General features: G+C 35.2%; 2 protein-coding genes across 3 annotated transcripts; one reads left to right on the forward strand and one right to left on the reverse strand.

Annotated features, from left to right (window-relative positions):
• Positions 1–1,185: 1,185 nt before the first annotated feature.
• On the reverse strand, positions 1,186–6,540 carry unga (uracil DNA glycosylase a). 2 transcript variants are annotated; one of them, XM_051108920.1, is made up of 7 exons: positions 6,291–6,540; positions 5,370–5,564; positions 5,191–5,286; positions 4,312–4,409; positions 2,227–2,315; positions 1,692–1,870; positions 1,191–1,600 (listed from the first exon to the last, which is right to left on the reverse strand). In XM_051108920.1, the coding sequence occupies exons 1-7, from the start codon at positions 6,387–6,389 to the stop codon at positions 1,460–1,462; spliced, it is 897 nt and encodes a 298-aa protein (XP_050964877.1). In that variant the 5' UTR covers positions 6,390–6,540; the 3' UTR covers positions 1,191–1,459. The 2 variants fall into 2 exon arrangements, with proteins under 2 accessions (XP_050964876.1, XP_050964877.1); XM_051108919.1 differs by lacking the exon at positions 6,291–6,540 and having other exon boundaries at positions 1,186–1,600; positions 5,370–5,955.
• Positions 6,541–10,542: 4,002 nt separating this feature from the next.
• sebox (SEBOX homeobox) lies at positions 10,543–12,267 on the forward strand. Its single transcript, XM_051111035.1, is given in 4 exon segments — positions 10,543–10,635; positions 10,637–10,704; positions 11,114–11,316; positions 11,394–12,267. Coding segments are annotated over 4 exon segments (924 nt in total). The 5' UTR covers positions 10,543–10,603; the 3' UTR covers positions 12,015–12,267.
• Positions 12,268–15,845: the final 3,578 nt, after the last annotated feature.

The raw sequence follows: 15,845 nt of genomic DNA on the forward strand, positions 1-15,845 counted from the left end.
ATATTACAACTAATGTGGCTTGGAAACACTTTCGTAAAGTTATGGAAACCCATTCCAGCACGTAAGAAAAGGAAAAAAAAAAAAATCATCTCTTAAGAAGTCGACATTATCACATACTGAATCATAAATCGAAATTATGACTTTAAAAACTCATAATTATGAGATACAGTCGAAATTATGCATAATAAAGTAGAAATTGTGACTTTAAAATTACGAGATTTAAAAAAATCGAAATTATGAATTAAATCTAAATTATGACTTTAAAACTTGTAATTACAAGATTAAAAAAAAATCGAAATTATGACTTTAAAAATAATTATGAGATTAAACGTCAAAATTATGAACAATTAAGTCATAATTATTAGATAAATCAAAATAATGACTTAAGTCATCAAAAAATTTAGATAAAGTTGGAATTATTTTAAAAGTCAAAATTATGAAACAGTCTAAATTGACTTTAAAAGTCGTAATTATGAGATTAAAATGTCAAAATTATGAATAAAGTCGAAATTATGAGATAAGGTCGAAATTATAACTAGTAGTCAAAATTATAAATAATAGTCATAATTATGAGATAAAACGTTTCAATTATGACTTTAAAAGTCAATTACAAGTTAAAATAATGACTCAAGTCATCAATTGAGAGAAAATAAAAAATTATAAGAGTATATCATGGAAATTCTGAAGTTGAAATTATTAATAATAAAGTCAAGATTACAACTTTAAAATTTTTAATTATGAGATCAAAAATGAGATTAAAAAAATCTTTAAAAATTTGAAATTGTGACTTTCTGGGTGAACTATCCCTTTAACACACATCTCGGAGGTGTGCTGTATACTACATATCTGTATGTACGTATAATACATTAAAATTGATATAAATTGATATTTATATTTTTTGTGAGAAAGATAATTATGAGATAAAGTCAAAATGATGACTTTACAAGTCGAAACTCATTACGACTTTTAAAGTCAGAATTTCGACTTTTTATCTCATAATATGAATTTTAAAAGTGATAATTTTTACTTTTTAGCTCATCATTATGACTTAAGTATGTCATAATTTTGACTTTTTGAAGGCATGATTTTTTTCCTTGCATGGTAGAAATGGGCTTCCATATAAAGTAAGGTTCATCCTACCTAAAATTAAACTGTCAAAGCAACTTCAGTAGAAAAATAGTTTATTGTATTAACTAGAATAACAAACAGAAAAACATTCACTGTTAGTGTTGTATGTTTAAAACTACATCAATAACATCTGAAAGGAAAACACAGAAAAGTAGATAACAGACAGATAAAGTAAGAGTAAACCCTTTACCTACTCTTGAAAACAGAAGAAATATATATATGTATTCAGAACAAACACATGGATAATTTTTGCAGGAAATGAACATAAAAACAAAGGTTACTTTTGAAACTGGACAAACCGCATTCCATCTACAACCACAAATGGAAACCATCACAACGCTTTCCAGTCAATGGGCTTCTTTCCTGATTTCTTCAGCAGTTCATTGGTCTTTGAGAAATGTTTACATCCAAAGAAGCCGCGGTGAGCAGAAAGCGGTGAGGGGTGGACCGTCTGCAGAACGTGGTGTCGTTTCTACAAGTCAACAATTAGAAAACAATGCACGTTTCTGTTAACATTTATTGGATCTCCTGACTTTACAATCTGAAAGAATCACACAGCATACCTTGTCGATGGCGGCCCCCTTCTTTTGAGCATAAGAGCCCCAGAGAATGAAAACCAGACCCTGCATGTTAGTGCTGAGCCAGTGAATCACAGCATCAGTGAACGTCTCCCAGCCCTTGTCCTTGTGCGAGTTGGCCTGGTGTGCGCGCACCGTCAGCACAGCGTTCAGCAACAGAACTCCTGCACAAGACATTCATAAAGACATGTCACTGAGCACATTAACATGCATAAGGAAATTAGCTTATATGCCTATGAGAAAAAAAAAAAAAAAAGACAATTAAAACAAAACCCATTTCATATTATTTAAATAATTTTTATTTTGTGCTGGACCAGTAAAAAACTCCATGTAATCTTTCTTTGTTTACTGATTTATTGTGCAACATAATGTGTTTTACTGGTAAAAAGCACTATTCCTAAACTAAAATCTGCACTGCATTGGTAAAATATACATGTCTTTTGACATATCCTGTGTCATTAGCTGTATAATGAACTATTAATGTGTACTCCATAAAAAGGAGAAGGTACAGGACGCACACCTTGCTTCGCCCATCCTGTAAGATCACCGTGACCGGGTTGCTCAAAGCCTTCGATGTCTGAAGCCAGTTCTTTGAAGATGTTCACCAAACTGAGAACAGCAAAAGTGTCACAAAATCACTGAATCCCTGTAACAATCTGTAACATCCTTGCTTTTATGCTCAGTGACATTCAAAAGAACAGTCTGATTAGAGGGACAAACGTCTGTAAACATAAGCTGCTAGAATATAATCTGTCACTCGTTGGGCCTCGTTGAGTGTATGTGTGACAGGAGGTTTTATTCCAAGGGAACCAGGCCCCTTTAGATCTTGTACATTTTTTAAACCTACTGAAATCGACCTCACCTTATAGATCCAGAACTAAAAAACACTTAATAGTCCAAACAACACAGTATATATCACTAAAGGTGGGGTGTCCGATCCTGATTGAGCAGGGCCACTGTCCTTCAGAGTTCAGCTCCAAACCTAGTTAAACTCACATGAACCAGTTAATTGAGGTCCTTAGGATTACTAGAAACTTTCAGGCAATATGTGGGAGCATAACTCAGGATGTGGACCTTCCAGGATCAGGACTGGATGTCCCTGGACAAACCAGAACCCAGTGTAGTGTTTTTTTGTTCCTTGCCACAGTCACTTCTGGCTTACTGACTGCAAAACTAAAGAAAGGCATTCATACAGGATTCTAGAGTGCGACCTAATTTCTCAATGGTGCGACTAAAAAAAAAAAAAAAAAAAAAAAAATGCAACCAGCTGTTCAAGGGCAAAAAAAAAAAATAAATAAAAAACACGACTGTGGTTCAACAGACACACATTAGGCCCATATCATGGTCTAAACCAATCAGAGATAGTGAAGGGAGTGTGGGAAGACCATGGCTGGCAATTAGTGATGTGCGGATGGCGGTTATATCCGCGGGCGCTGCGGATAATGCGCGGGTCGGGTGGGTTGGGTAATAAAAAAAAATGCATTCTGATTATTTGCAGGTGGGTCGCGGGTGGATGAAATAAATCAATAATGATGCAAATATTACCTACATTTTCTAAAATGTGAACCCGTTTTAAATACTTTTTTCATCAGGCAAGCAACTTCATTTGTGTGTGTGTGTGTCTGTTCGCCTGTTCGAAAAGTTGTGACAGAAAATGTGACATTCCAGATCTGAAGGGAGTTATGCCTCTGTGTGTAGTGCAGAACCTGCGTATACCCATTTCTTTATCAGTCGGCTTTGAGTATACCCACTTCTAAATCCCCTCTGATGCGCATCATTCAGTAGTGTCCTGTATTAGCCAAAATCATGACAGGCCACCATTTCTAATTCAATCGTATGTGAATAAATACAAATATTCGCTCAAATCACCCAGTAAAGACGGTAATGACTGTGGCGCCCGCTTCCTTTGAAATATGTTTGATGATCGCGCCAGCTCCGTCCACGCCAGCACCGGATTTGCAGCCTGTTCATACGCGAGAGCATGTCAAGGGAGGCACGCCGAGTATTAAAATAAGAATTATTCTTGATTACTAATTTGAATCAGTACATAATGAAAACAATACATTAAAAATGTAAATAGATTTTTACGATCAGAAATTTCTTAAACTGGGTGAACCCCTGTAAACTTTTGGCCAAGGATCCAGTAGACGTTCAAACACCCAACCGATTTCATCAGAGATTGCGGAGAGTCACATTCAGATGTCAGTTCACGTTATTCTTTTTTAGCGTGGATTTGGCTTAAAAGCACAAGTGATTATGAGCTTATATAAGTGCACAGGGATGTGCAGATCAGCTGAATAAAAGCTGTTAAAAATTAACCATCCATTCATCATATCATCACGCAAAAATAAGAATTAGAATAATTAAATGGCGATTCAATGCGATGTGGTCAAATTTAGGTGCACCTAACTTTTGTGCTGGTGCACCTAAGAAAAAAAGTTAGGCGCACCAGTGCAACCAGTGCAAAAAGTTGGTCTAGAGCCCTGTCATACTATGAAAATAGCAGAATAAGAATAAGCTAGTCCCGTCTCTGTAAAGCTATGCGTGTTGTGACAAGTGTTATAACAATCAATCCTGACTTTACTTAATGACTGCAAGGCAATACCTCGGTGGAGGAGGCACAGGTCTCTGCACGCTGAAACAAAGCCCATGAGCCTGGTTGGGTCCATGATACGGATCCTGGCCAAGTATCACAACCTTCACCTAGCATCACAAGAAAATATCATTATTACATTCTTAGAATTCTCAGAAAATTCTGTTTGACTACACTGATCCTATCAGATGAGCGTTAAACAAACTGAATTGAGCTGGATAATGACACCATTGCCTTCTATAGTGCCGCTTTATAGCTGACTTAATAATTAATGAACTTAATTTGTTCTTAACTGTAATTTTTAAATGCATATAAAAATAAAAAAATAAACTATCAAAAAAAAATATATATAACTATCAACAACTGACAAGACATGTTAAAGAAACATATTGCTAATGAGAAAAAAAAAAAAAAAAAAAAAAAAAATATATATATATATATATATATATATATATATATATATATATAAAAAAAAAAAAAAAAAAATACACTGTCCAGTTAAAACTGAGAACATCTAAAAGAGATCTCTGTGATGTACAGGGCTATATGTGGGTCAAAGACAAAAAGGGTTTTTAAGAAACAATAAAAGTTTAATACAGCTTTACAATTTCCCCCCATAAACTAGAATGAGTCCTGTTCATTTTATTGTGTCTGAGCAAAAAATAACTATCATACATTATCATCACGATTTACATAAGAAATGTCTAATAATGTTCATATACTAAAATGTCTTAACCTTATGCATATAAAGTCACTTTTGCACATTTGATGCAGACACCAAATGGAACTTTTCTTCTTCTCTCTTTTTTTTCTTTTGTCTAAAGCTTTTAGGGGATACTACAACCCTGCACAATCAATACGCCGTCCATATGAACATGACATTCAACTCACATCTTTTATGTTGCACGTTTGTGTCCAGGTAAAAACTTCATTTGACGGTGGGTAGATGGTGTGTTTTTGCCTCTCCTCAGCAACAAATGACATTAACTGCGAAGGAGAAACGCTGTTGTGTTACTCTTCATTTCAGGAAGTTCAAAACGACGGCTGTTCTTCATGTGCTGGTCACTTACTGATCTAAAGTAGGGCTTCCCGAATTCCGCGTTGAGCGCCTTCTTCCAGCTCTCTCCGATCCCGCTGGGAACAGTCTGGTTTGCAGAGAGCCGTTCCAGAGCCGCCTTCTTGTTTTTGGAGATCCGATCGAGCTGCTCGGGACTCAGCGATAGTGGGGATGTCACATCGTCCCTCTCCAACTTTTGTTTTTTGCCCTGAGACAATATTTTAATATATTTGCTTGCACTCCGTGTTCGCTTGGCAACAAGACCGGACATGTGTACATTTAAAAAACTAAAGCAGGCTATGTTGGAAAACATTGCTTAATTATTATGGCACAGAATGTTTTCTCAAAACGCATCAGAGTTCAGAAACGTATAGCGTGAAATATACAGCACGTCGGTTGCAGTCACGACATTATTACATGGAAATAAACTAACAAAAGTATAATTTACGTCAAATGTTTTCCTTTACACGTGCTGTCAAATAATCAACGCCAGCCTTTGTTTGGGTAAGTGACGTAAAACTACTTCCGGAGTTTTGTAAACTTTATTTAGCGGGAAAGGGAAAATACGCAAATGGCTAATTCTCTAGCGCTTCACCATAGGGGGCTGCACTCGTGAAATTCTGAGTTAAATACAACTGAATTAACAAGTAAAACTGACGTTAAATGATTTAGTTTTTTCTGACTCAAAATATTTCGCATTATCCTGGGGTTTTAGGCACTAGCTTTTGTTTAGCCAAGTGACGTAACGCTACTTCCAGAAGCGTGTAAACTTTCGCGGGAATGAAAAATAGCGAGGTCTCAATAAGAGCCTATTCTATTTGCTAAATGAATGACATGTTCAACAGATAAATAAAACACAACCACTTTCATTCATAATTCACGCGAAATGTGTATTCATGTCCGGCAGCTCCAGAATAAAGCGCGTTTTACTCACATGGTCACTTGCATCCACTGAACATGTAACTACCTCGTCCAGATGTCTTTTCTTGGACATAGGCGAGAAGAACGACGTGATACTCTTCTGTCCAATCATGTTCACAAATAAAATGACTTAAAAGAAATAAACTTTAAAAGAACAATACGCGAGGGGTATGGACGCGCGACAGTGTTTGAAGAGCTGCAAATCCCGCCAGACGTCTGTGTGTGTGACGTAGATTACGTGAGGGCGTAACATATGTGTTGGATGACAAATAAGGTAGGCTGTTACATTTTAAAGTTTGAATAAACGTTACTCTTATAAGCAGTGCTGGGAAGGTTACTTTGGAAATGTAGTAGGTTACAAATTACAAGTTACTTGATTTAAAATGTAATAAGTAGTGTAACTTTTCAATTACTTTATTAAAGTAATGTAACATTACTTTTAATTACTTTTTGATTACTTTTCTAAATGTCTAATATTTTCAACTGTTAATCATTTTGAAACGTTTAAAGCAGGCAGAGTGAACCTTACAGTAGCACTCAACACTGATTACTGTCAGACTTTCAAAATCCTTTATCACTTGAATTAAGATTATAATAAGTAAGGGATAATATACATCTGTATTTTGCGATAACAACTGGCTGGATGTGTATTATCTCACTTATTACACAGCTGCTTGATAGATTATTTAGATGTGTTGTGTCAAAATTATTAGACATGAAACACTGATCTGAGTTGAAATATTTGAATGCAAAGCTTCCATGAAGAAATCAGTTGCTAGAAAATGGCAAGTTCAAACTAGACATTTTAGGGATACAGTGCAGTCATACCAGTTTTCTTACACAACATTTCACCACATAAATAATTAACTAGTTTGTTAGTTATCTTATAATCCACTACAATATACAAAAAAAAAAAAAAAAAATGGCAGCAGCTGCGTTTGTATGAAACAATAGAGCAAGTCCACAATACCAGGATGACAGAATTAAGAAATTGTACACATAATATTGAATTAAGGTTTAATATTTTATTAGCTAACCAAACACAAAGCTTCCACCAAGAAAAAATACCAAGCATATAGCACTGACTTAAGTTGCCCCGAATTAGTCTGAGCTGTGTAATCATTTAATTTAAAGCACAGCCACCACAAATTCAGACTTTTTTTTTTTTATACTTATATTTTTGGGCTTTTTATGCCTTTTGTTGTGATAGGACAGTAGAGAGATGACAGGAAAGAGCTGGGAGGAGAGAGGGGAGCGGGATCGGCAAAGGACCTCGAGACATAACAAGATCATAACATAAATAACATCATAACAAGAAATAGTTTAATAGCTATGATACTGGGTTTGAAATCAAATGTTTGCGTAGTTATGACAGAAAACACTAGCATCTAACAATGCCTTGGAAAAAACAATCTTAAAAAATAAAGTTTATGCATAAACCCAAGTAGGAGATAAAACAGTTATGGAATAAGCATGTGTCCTATTCTGTGTCCTAAACTCCTGAAACATTGGTGTCTCATTTCAGAGCAGTCAATGCAGTTTAAAAGAAGTCAATTAAATCTGTAAGTGGGGGTGTGTGTGAAAAAATTCAGATGTAATCCCCTTTGTAATCACTGGCATTTTTCAAAAGTAACTGTAATTTAATTACATATTTTTTTCTCAGTAACTGTAACTAATTACAATTACATTTATTTTGTAATTAAATTACGTAATTCCGTTACATGTACCTAGTTAGTATATGTAAAGTATATGTAAAGTATCAAGAGAAAAATAAAGCTCTTTCTGTTAACTTTGACATGTTAAAAGCTTCTTCCAGTGTTTATCCTAAACATTTTGGCTGTATTTATTTTATTATTTTTGTTGTTTTTAATGATATATTATATGTTATAGCTGTGGCTCTGTACTTGTTAGTAGGCTATTTTCGTTGATTTTGGTATGAATTAAAAAAAGCTTGTGGTGCGTTGTATGGCTATGTTTTGTACTTTTTCATTTGTTTGATAACTTTGTTTATGTTTGTGTGTGTATAGCAAGTTTTTTGTAGCTAACTTTTTTATTTTTACACTAATAGCCTAATTATTAATTCTTTCATGAAAAGGGGTAATGACAGGGGCAGAGGGAAAACAGATAATAGAAAGGGTAAGAGAGATAACATTTCCCAATGAAAAACACCTTGCAAGGTCACAAGACAACATCACAAAAATAAACATAACCATCAACATAACCACAGCGACCCTGTGTGGTCAGTGCTGAACCAAACATACATTCCAGCAAATCCCTCAAACCAGTGCATTGACGCCAAATGCTTTTCATAATTACCAACAAAATGTAATTGTTTCCTCAAATGTGATCATGATCGTAATAACAATTCTGGGAGGATAAATACACACATTACAATATTAACACATATAGCAGCACATTCAAAAGGAAACGTTTTACTATTTAGAACAAAGGTTACAATAACACTAGCAAACATTTCACAAAAACTTAAAATGAAATAACAAGTTTTTATATATATTTTATTTTATAAAAGACTCGAATCAGAAGTCATCAATTAAAATAATTTACAATTTACGAAAAGGTGTAGCATACGCAAATCACTTGATTTGATTTTCTTGTCATTTTAAAATAATAAAAACATTAACAATCAAATTAACTTCTATAATAAAAATACAAAAAATAGACAATAGGCTATATATACCCGTATTACCCTTATTAAGCCAGTGTCAGAAAAAAACAACAACAAGAACATGCATCCAAAAAATACTCTCAGATTATTCCGTTGCAAATGAAACATTTTTATTACATTGTATTCGTTTGGTATGTTTGTGAATTTGTAGTTGTTGTTTCGTCTAAAGCCGATGTTCTCGCGGGCGAGACAAGTCCTGACTTCTGGTCCATTCTGTGTCCGACACAAGAATCACTGTGCATTGGTAAGGATCATCTTTATTAATTAAGACATAGGTATACTTCCTTAAATCATACTTACTACTGAGAGCTCACAAAACCAGGAAAATGCACCTTTTCCCCATAGGTGTTTCTGGTTTAGACGTCAGATTTGCCTGAGTGTTTGTGTTTAATGTCGTTTAGCAGTAGCCTAATAGCCTGTACTTGTCGCTATCAATAGGCTTTTAAAATCAAAGCGTCTGAAATAGCCGATGTGTATTCTAAACAAATGTATTGCGATCAGTTACATAGAAGGGCTCAGATTTTTTCTTAGAATTGAACAAATTAGCGGAAAGAGATCATCTTTACCGCAAAGGTTTTACATATCATATTAATAGTAGGTGGTTTAAAAAAAAAAAAAAAAAACGTGAAATTGACCTGAAAGTGATGGAGCCTCATGCCGACAAAGTTCAAAAACGCACAGATTACTGAAGTAATCTCGGGTTTAGATTACTGTTCATTCGTCGTACACCGCTCTTAATCCGCACAAATATCATCCTTAGATAATAATATGTCCCTGGATATTAGAAAAAATGCATCCAGGGAATAGGCATATACTGTAAATAAATAAAGAGATAAAAAGTAAAAATATACACAGGCCTATATATATATATATATATATATATATATACACACACACACACACACACACATTTTTGACGAATTGGCGAATTTAATCGAAACTCTCAGACAAATCCAGCAGAAATCACTTTTTCCACACTCATTCCCCTTTTATTGTAAGGTAGTTGTTCATCTTAAAGAATTTGAGTTGGTCTCTTATTTTGTACGCTGTTTTATATATTTTTTATATGTATTATTATTTCATACTGTTACTGTATTTTTTATTAAAAAACTAGAACAGCCAAGCACAAGCACATTTTTTTCCCCCGCAGGCTATATTCATAATATTTATATATAATATTTTGTTGTGGAAACAACTTAATCGAACACCTCCAACATTTTCAGTGCCAAAAAAATCTTCGACAGCCTTTCACGAGGGACAGAAGCAGGCAAGTGAAGTGTGTGGTTATTTGCCTGATAAAAGATCTGTGATAGACAGCTGCAGGACGCCCATCAGACACAATCTGAATCTCTGCTTTCCTGTTGACGCGGCAGCTACAGGAGATGGGCACAAGTTGCCAGACACGCTAGCAGAGGTGGGGGTGGGGGGGGATCAAAGTTGAAGGCTTTTTTATTCTTCTCTGATTTAGGCTGTCGCTGTGCCAACGATGACACCTTGAAGGGCGATAGGAGCGTGTGGGTGTGAAAAGGGGCGAGTATAAAGTAGGTGGGTTTAAATGCGCTCCGAGACATTTCATCATCGCGTTTGGGCAGGACTGGAACCTCCGAGAGACTGAACCTCTGCTGCGCAAATTAAGGACTATGGCGTTGTTTTTTGACCAGTCGTTCGATTTGGTTAAAAAAAATAAGCGTGGAGACAGAAAGAGATTTTATTTTTAACGCAAACATGGTCCAGTTGACAGGTAAGCATGTGTTTTCGTAGTTTGAAAACATTAGCTAAATGTGTTGGATCGATATAGGCTATACTTTGCATAATGAAATACTCATTCTTCTTATTATTCTTTCTTCTTCTTATTTATTTATTTATTATTTCTTTTTCTTTTCTTTTTTTTTTTTTTTTTAAAAAAAGCTTTTTTTATCATTTTGAAAAACAATTCTAACAATTTTTGCAGTGATGCCGTATAAGAACCATTTTTGGTTCCCTAAACAAACTTTCCTAAAACAACCATTTTGAAGAACATTTTACAAATCTAAAGAACCTTTTCACATTTGAAAGGTTCCATGGATGTTCAAGATTCTTCACAGAACCATTGATACTAACAATGAACCTTTATCACAACACTGTACTAAATAAATGACTTTGATCTTTAGATGTAACAAGCAAGCATTCGCTGTCTTCTCCTGAACTCGAAAGAACTTACCATGCGGAGGGGCAAAGGAAAAGGAAGAGGACGATTTTTAGCCGCGCTCAGCTGTCAGAACTGGAGCGCGCTTTCATGATCACGCCGTATCCGGACATCAGTCTGCGCGAACGACTGGCTGCACTCACACTGCTTCCAGAAAGCAAAATTCAGGTAATATAACTAGTGAACATTGAGCATTATTATTATGTTAATTTGTCTTGATTTTACATCTTAATATTTCTTTGCAGGTGTGGTTCCAAAACAGACGAGCTCGAAGTATGAAAAGCAAGAAGCTGACCACACCAGTTAGGAGGAGTCCAGGCAGGGAGCTGAGCTCTAACTCTGTACCTGCAGTGATCTTTCCACCGACCAATCTTGATTCAAACCCAGAACAAAGTTCTGGGGCTCCAGAACAAAGAGACAGGGGCCTGCCTCACCATCAGCAAAGCCTAAGACAAGCTCTCAGCCCCTGGTCTCAGAATCTTCCACATCCTCCAGCAGCCATTTCTCCAGAGCTGCAGTGGGCGAGCAGACACTCGGAAACACCTGGAGCTTCGTCTTTCTCCAGCTGCCCGTCTGACAGGTTGGCTCAATATTCGTTCCAAAACCAGTCAAGCACTCACTGGCAGATTAACTGTTTCTCAGCTCACCCCGAAGGTTTCCCAGGACATCAGTTGAAATCTTACTGTGCTGCCAGTCAGGCCATTTATTCTTCTATGTCTGTGGATCAAGTGATTCCTACACATCAAACCAGTTTGGAGGAAGCTCTGCAAAGACAGGCTCTGACACACTACCCTCAGACCTCACTGGCAGATATCTCCGACCTCATATATAAAGCAGCTGTAGTCACCAATCTGGAGGACTGCTAGTCTTTTATTTATTGTTGCATAAACACTATTGTAAAATATTCTCTTTGGTGAACTGACTTAAGTGTCATTACGGTAGTTAATGTGTGTTAATGAAACATGTTTCCCCCCTCTTTTTTGATGTTTTGATAAATGCAGATGTCAAGGGGTAGTTTAGGACTGTCCAGCAAGATTGTGAAAATGTTGCCATTATTATTTCCTTATCAGTTAGTTTTTGAAATAATACAATCATTTTGGTTCTGAACAGTGTCTTTCTGTGGGTGTGATGGGAAAATCTTCCTTTGTATTTTCTTTTTATTAAGAAGTTCACATGGCGTGCATTGATATTTATGTAAATTAATCACTTGTTAATCTATTTATTTACATTCACCTTTAACTAATTAAAGATATCTTTGTCATAAAAAAATCTTCTGTGTCTTACAGTACTATTTTTTTCATAAGAAAACATCTTTGTTTGCAAAACAACTATTAACTAACACAAATGTATGTAATACACAAATCAGTTTAGACTAATCTTTAGTTCATAACATCAAAAGCATTTTTTAATATAATCCTGCATATAAGACAATCACATGTGATGTAAAATGTGTTGCAGTAGCAGGATAAAGAAATTAAATCTAAATTCTACCTCACCAGAACAAAAACAAAACCTGGGAATAAACAATAAATGGAAAAACAAAAGAATAAACGAAAGATAAAAATTACAAACCTCGGGGCTCATGTTTTATCAGCTTATGGGTCTTAGATTACATTTGGATTTGAAGATCCAAACAGTAGGCTATATTACTATCGAAGTAATTATGGAGAAAATAGCAGAGACCTCCCAGGTTTGCACTGACCTACTGGACACTGATCTCTGTGTATCATAATCATCTCCACCGCAAAATAATCTTCAAATAAAATATAATAAATTCTCATAATCCTAGTGTCAAATCTACAGTCATACTCTGTTTTGTGTGTCAGCTGATGCAGCTACATCCTTTAATCCAGGGGAAGATATTGAAGGGATATGTGCTTATTTTGTTAGAATCAAAACAGGAACTATAATAATAATCACAGACAGGTTGATGGGTATACGATGTTAGGTGATCCTGAATAACTCCTTTTCAGACTCCAGATCATTTTTCCATTACAGCACAAGATGGCAGTGCAGCCGACCTTTTTAGCTGTTATGCTTATAATAACAATTCAGTTTCATTTTACACACCTGGCCTGATGTCGCTCATATGTGGAATTCAGGTGAGGTGAGTTATTTTAGTTTTTATTTAATGTGTGCTTTAATATGTTTTTTTTTTTTCCACTGTACTAAAGCATATACCATACTATTTGCAGATAATAGGGAAACATGCTAAGTTCGCATATTTGTTTTCTCCGAAAAACACCTGTACAGCCCATCGTTCTACTTTAAAATGTGCGCTCCTTGTCAGAATGTCTGTTTTTGTTTTGGTCTGTTTGTGTGACTCCGCCCACTACCTGTTTACCCAATAGTATTTCGCCACCCCGGGTTGCCAGTTGGATGAAAACACAGCGCATTGCACCCATGGAAGCCAGCAAACGAATAGGGTCAGAGATCGCAGAGTATACCCGACCAAAAGAGCTTCTGCATCCATCTAAAAAGTTCTGTGACAAGGGACATATTAAAATGCAGAAAAACTCAGCAATTTACAAGTTAAGACTTCCACTGTCACTTGTCGATGTCCTCAATTTGGCAACCCGCATGAGCGTCGAGTCTGAGGGGCGGGACATACAAATCTCTCCAATATTTTGAATATCGATTGCAGTACCCATTTCATCCGTTAGCTGTCAATATTACATAATTCATGGGTCACACAAGCCGAGCACATCGAGCTTTTTGCGGAAAGTATCTACATCTCTCCCTGACCTGCCTTCATTGGTGACAGACAGGTAATTATCTTTTTTTTCCCTTAAACTTCAATGTCTCACCTCTGTAAAATGAAACCACTGTTAAAACACCTCAGGACAGCTATTCTGATTTAGCCTGATTTAAGCTGAACTACACACAAACTAGTCTGGCGTTGGCGATAGCGTTGTTGAAGGTCGGAAATGCCACCAAAATTAATAAAAATGCAACCAAAATTAAACGTATGAACTGTCCCTCTGTAAGTTTTTTGTGTTTAGAATATAAAACATATAGGCAATAATAACAAAACAAAAAAAAAAAAAAAAAAAAAAAAAAAAAAAAAAAAAAAAAAAACTTTTAGCCATTAAACATGTTTTCCTGTAGTGTTTTTGTTACATGTTATTTTGGATTTAGTGGTTTTATCAAGCCACCAATAAAATTCGACTAATTACCAGTAGAGACCAACAGGGTCTATTACAATTTCCATTAAAACCAATACAATTCCCATTATATCCAGTAAAACCATTACAGATTTCAGCAGGGATGGAGAAGAGTGATATTTTATAACAAATCACAATTTGTAATTGTAATAAAACTCAATTATTATTATAATAAATTATTAAAAATATTATAAAATAATAAAATATTTATTTTTATAATAAGTTTATTAGACTAATTGGCAATATTTAGACAACACTGTTGACTGTATTTGCTCTAATGCACCGAACAACACAGAGTGGTGTTTCTTGAACAGTTCTGCTTTTTTAAATAAATCAGTTTCAGTGACACATTCATAATAAGACAGTGGTAACCTGCTGTGAGAATAAATCAGCCGGTGTGATGATTCTATGATTCACTCATTCACTCCAATTTCATTTCATTTTTTAAAATATTTAAAATGCATAAAACATTAATCTCACAACATTATTAATGATACTGTTGCTGTTGGTACATGTGTGTTAAATTAAATTTCACCTGGACTAAAACATGAAACACAACAAAGAAAGGCCATCCAAACTGATCAATCATCAGATGTGTTCTGTAACACATTTCAGGGTTGAATATTTAATTGCTTCAGTGTTATGTGCTAAAACGTAGTCAAAATAAATACATATAATAAGGTGTTTTTGACAGGTTGACAATACACCTGTTCCAATATATGCCGAAATTAACGCTACTGTGTCGGTGCCATTGAACATAGAAATAAAATTAAAAGTAATGTAGAAGCAGAAAATGCTCCTCTTTATTAGAAAAGTGTAAGTTGGAAATTCTAATATTGACACATATGAAAAACTTCTATGTAATACAGAGAATAAAGGCACACACACACACAAAACAGAATAGCTACCCCAATTTAATGTGTAAAAATAAATTATAGTATTTTGTATCTGGAAAACAGAAATTTAAAGTTCTTGGAATTAAGGGACCCACATCACAATATACATGTTCAGCACTTCGCTTCTCTTACATCACATTTGGGTTCTCACGGGAAATCCTTAAAAGTTTGTGAATCTGAAAAAAAAAAAAAAAAAAAAAAAAAGCCCCTGGAAAGTTTTGAAAATAAGTATACATAGATACAGGCCCTTGAAAGTGCTTGAATTTATTTTGTGCAAGTTTTCTGGAAAATATTCCATATTATTCCCTTTGGTCCGCTGATGTGTTATTTTACCAACACTTTGTGGCCTATGCATACTAGCTTAATTTACTTTAGTTACTTAGTACTTTTTTTGACACATGAAACTGTAACAATGTATCTTACAAGGTAACATGATGTAGCCTTGCTCTCACTTGAAATGTGTCCCCACATTAAGTCCTTGAATTTTAGGGTATTGGACCTGGAAAGTCCTTGAATTTGAAGTCAGTGGAGGTGTGGGAACCCTGATTAACTACAACCAAGAAACCTGCATGCCATCTAGTGGCAACTTAATGTAATGGCATCACTCTTAGTTAAATTATTTCTGTGGTCAATAACA

This window comes from Labeo rohita, chromosome 5 (assembly GCF_022985175.1).
Source record: "Labeo rohita strain BAU-BD-2019 chromosome 5, IGBB_LRoh.1.0, whole genome shotgun sequence".
Taxonomy (NCBI): domain Eukaryota; kingdom Metazoa; phylum Chordata; class Actinopteri; order Cypriniformes; family Cyprinidae; genus Labeo; species Labeo rohita.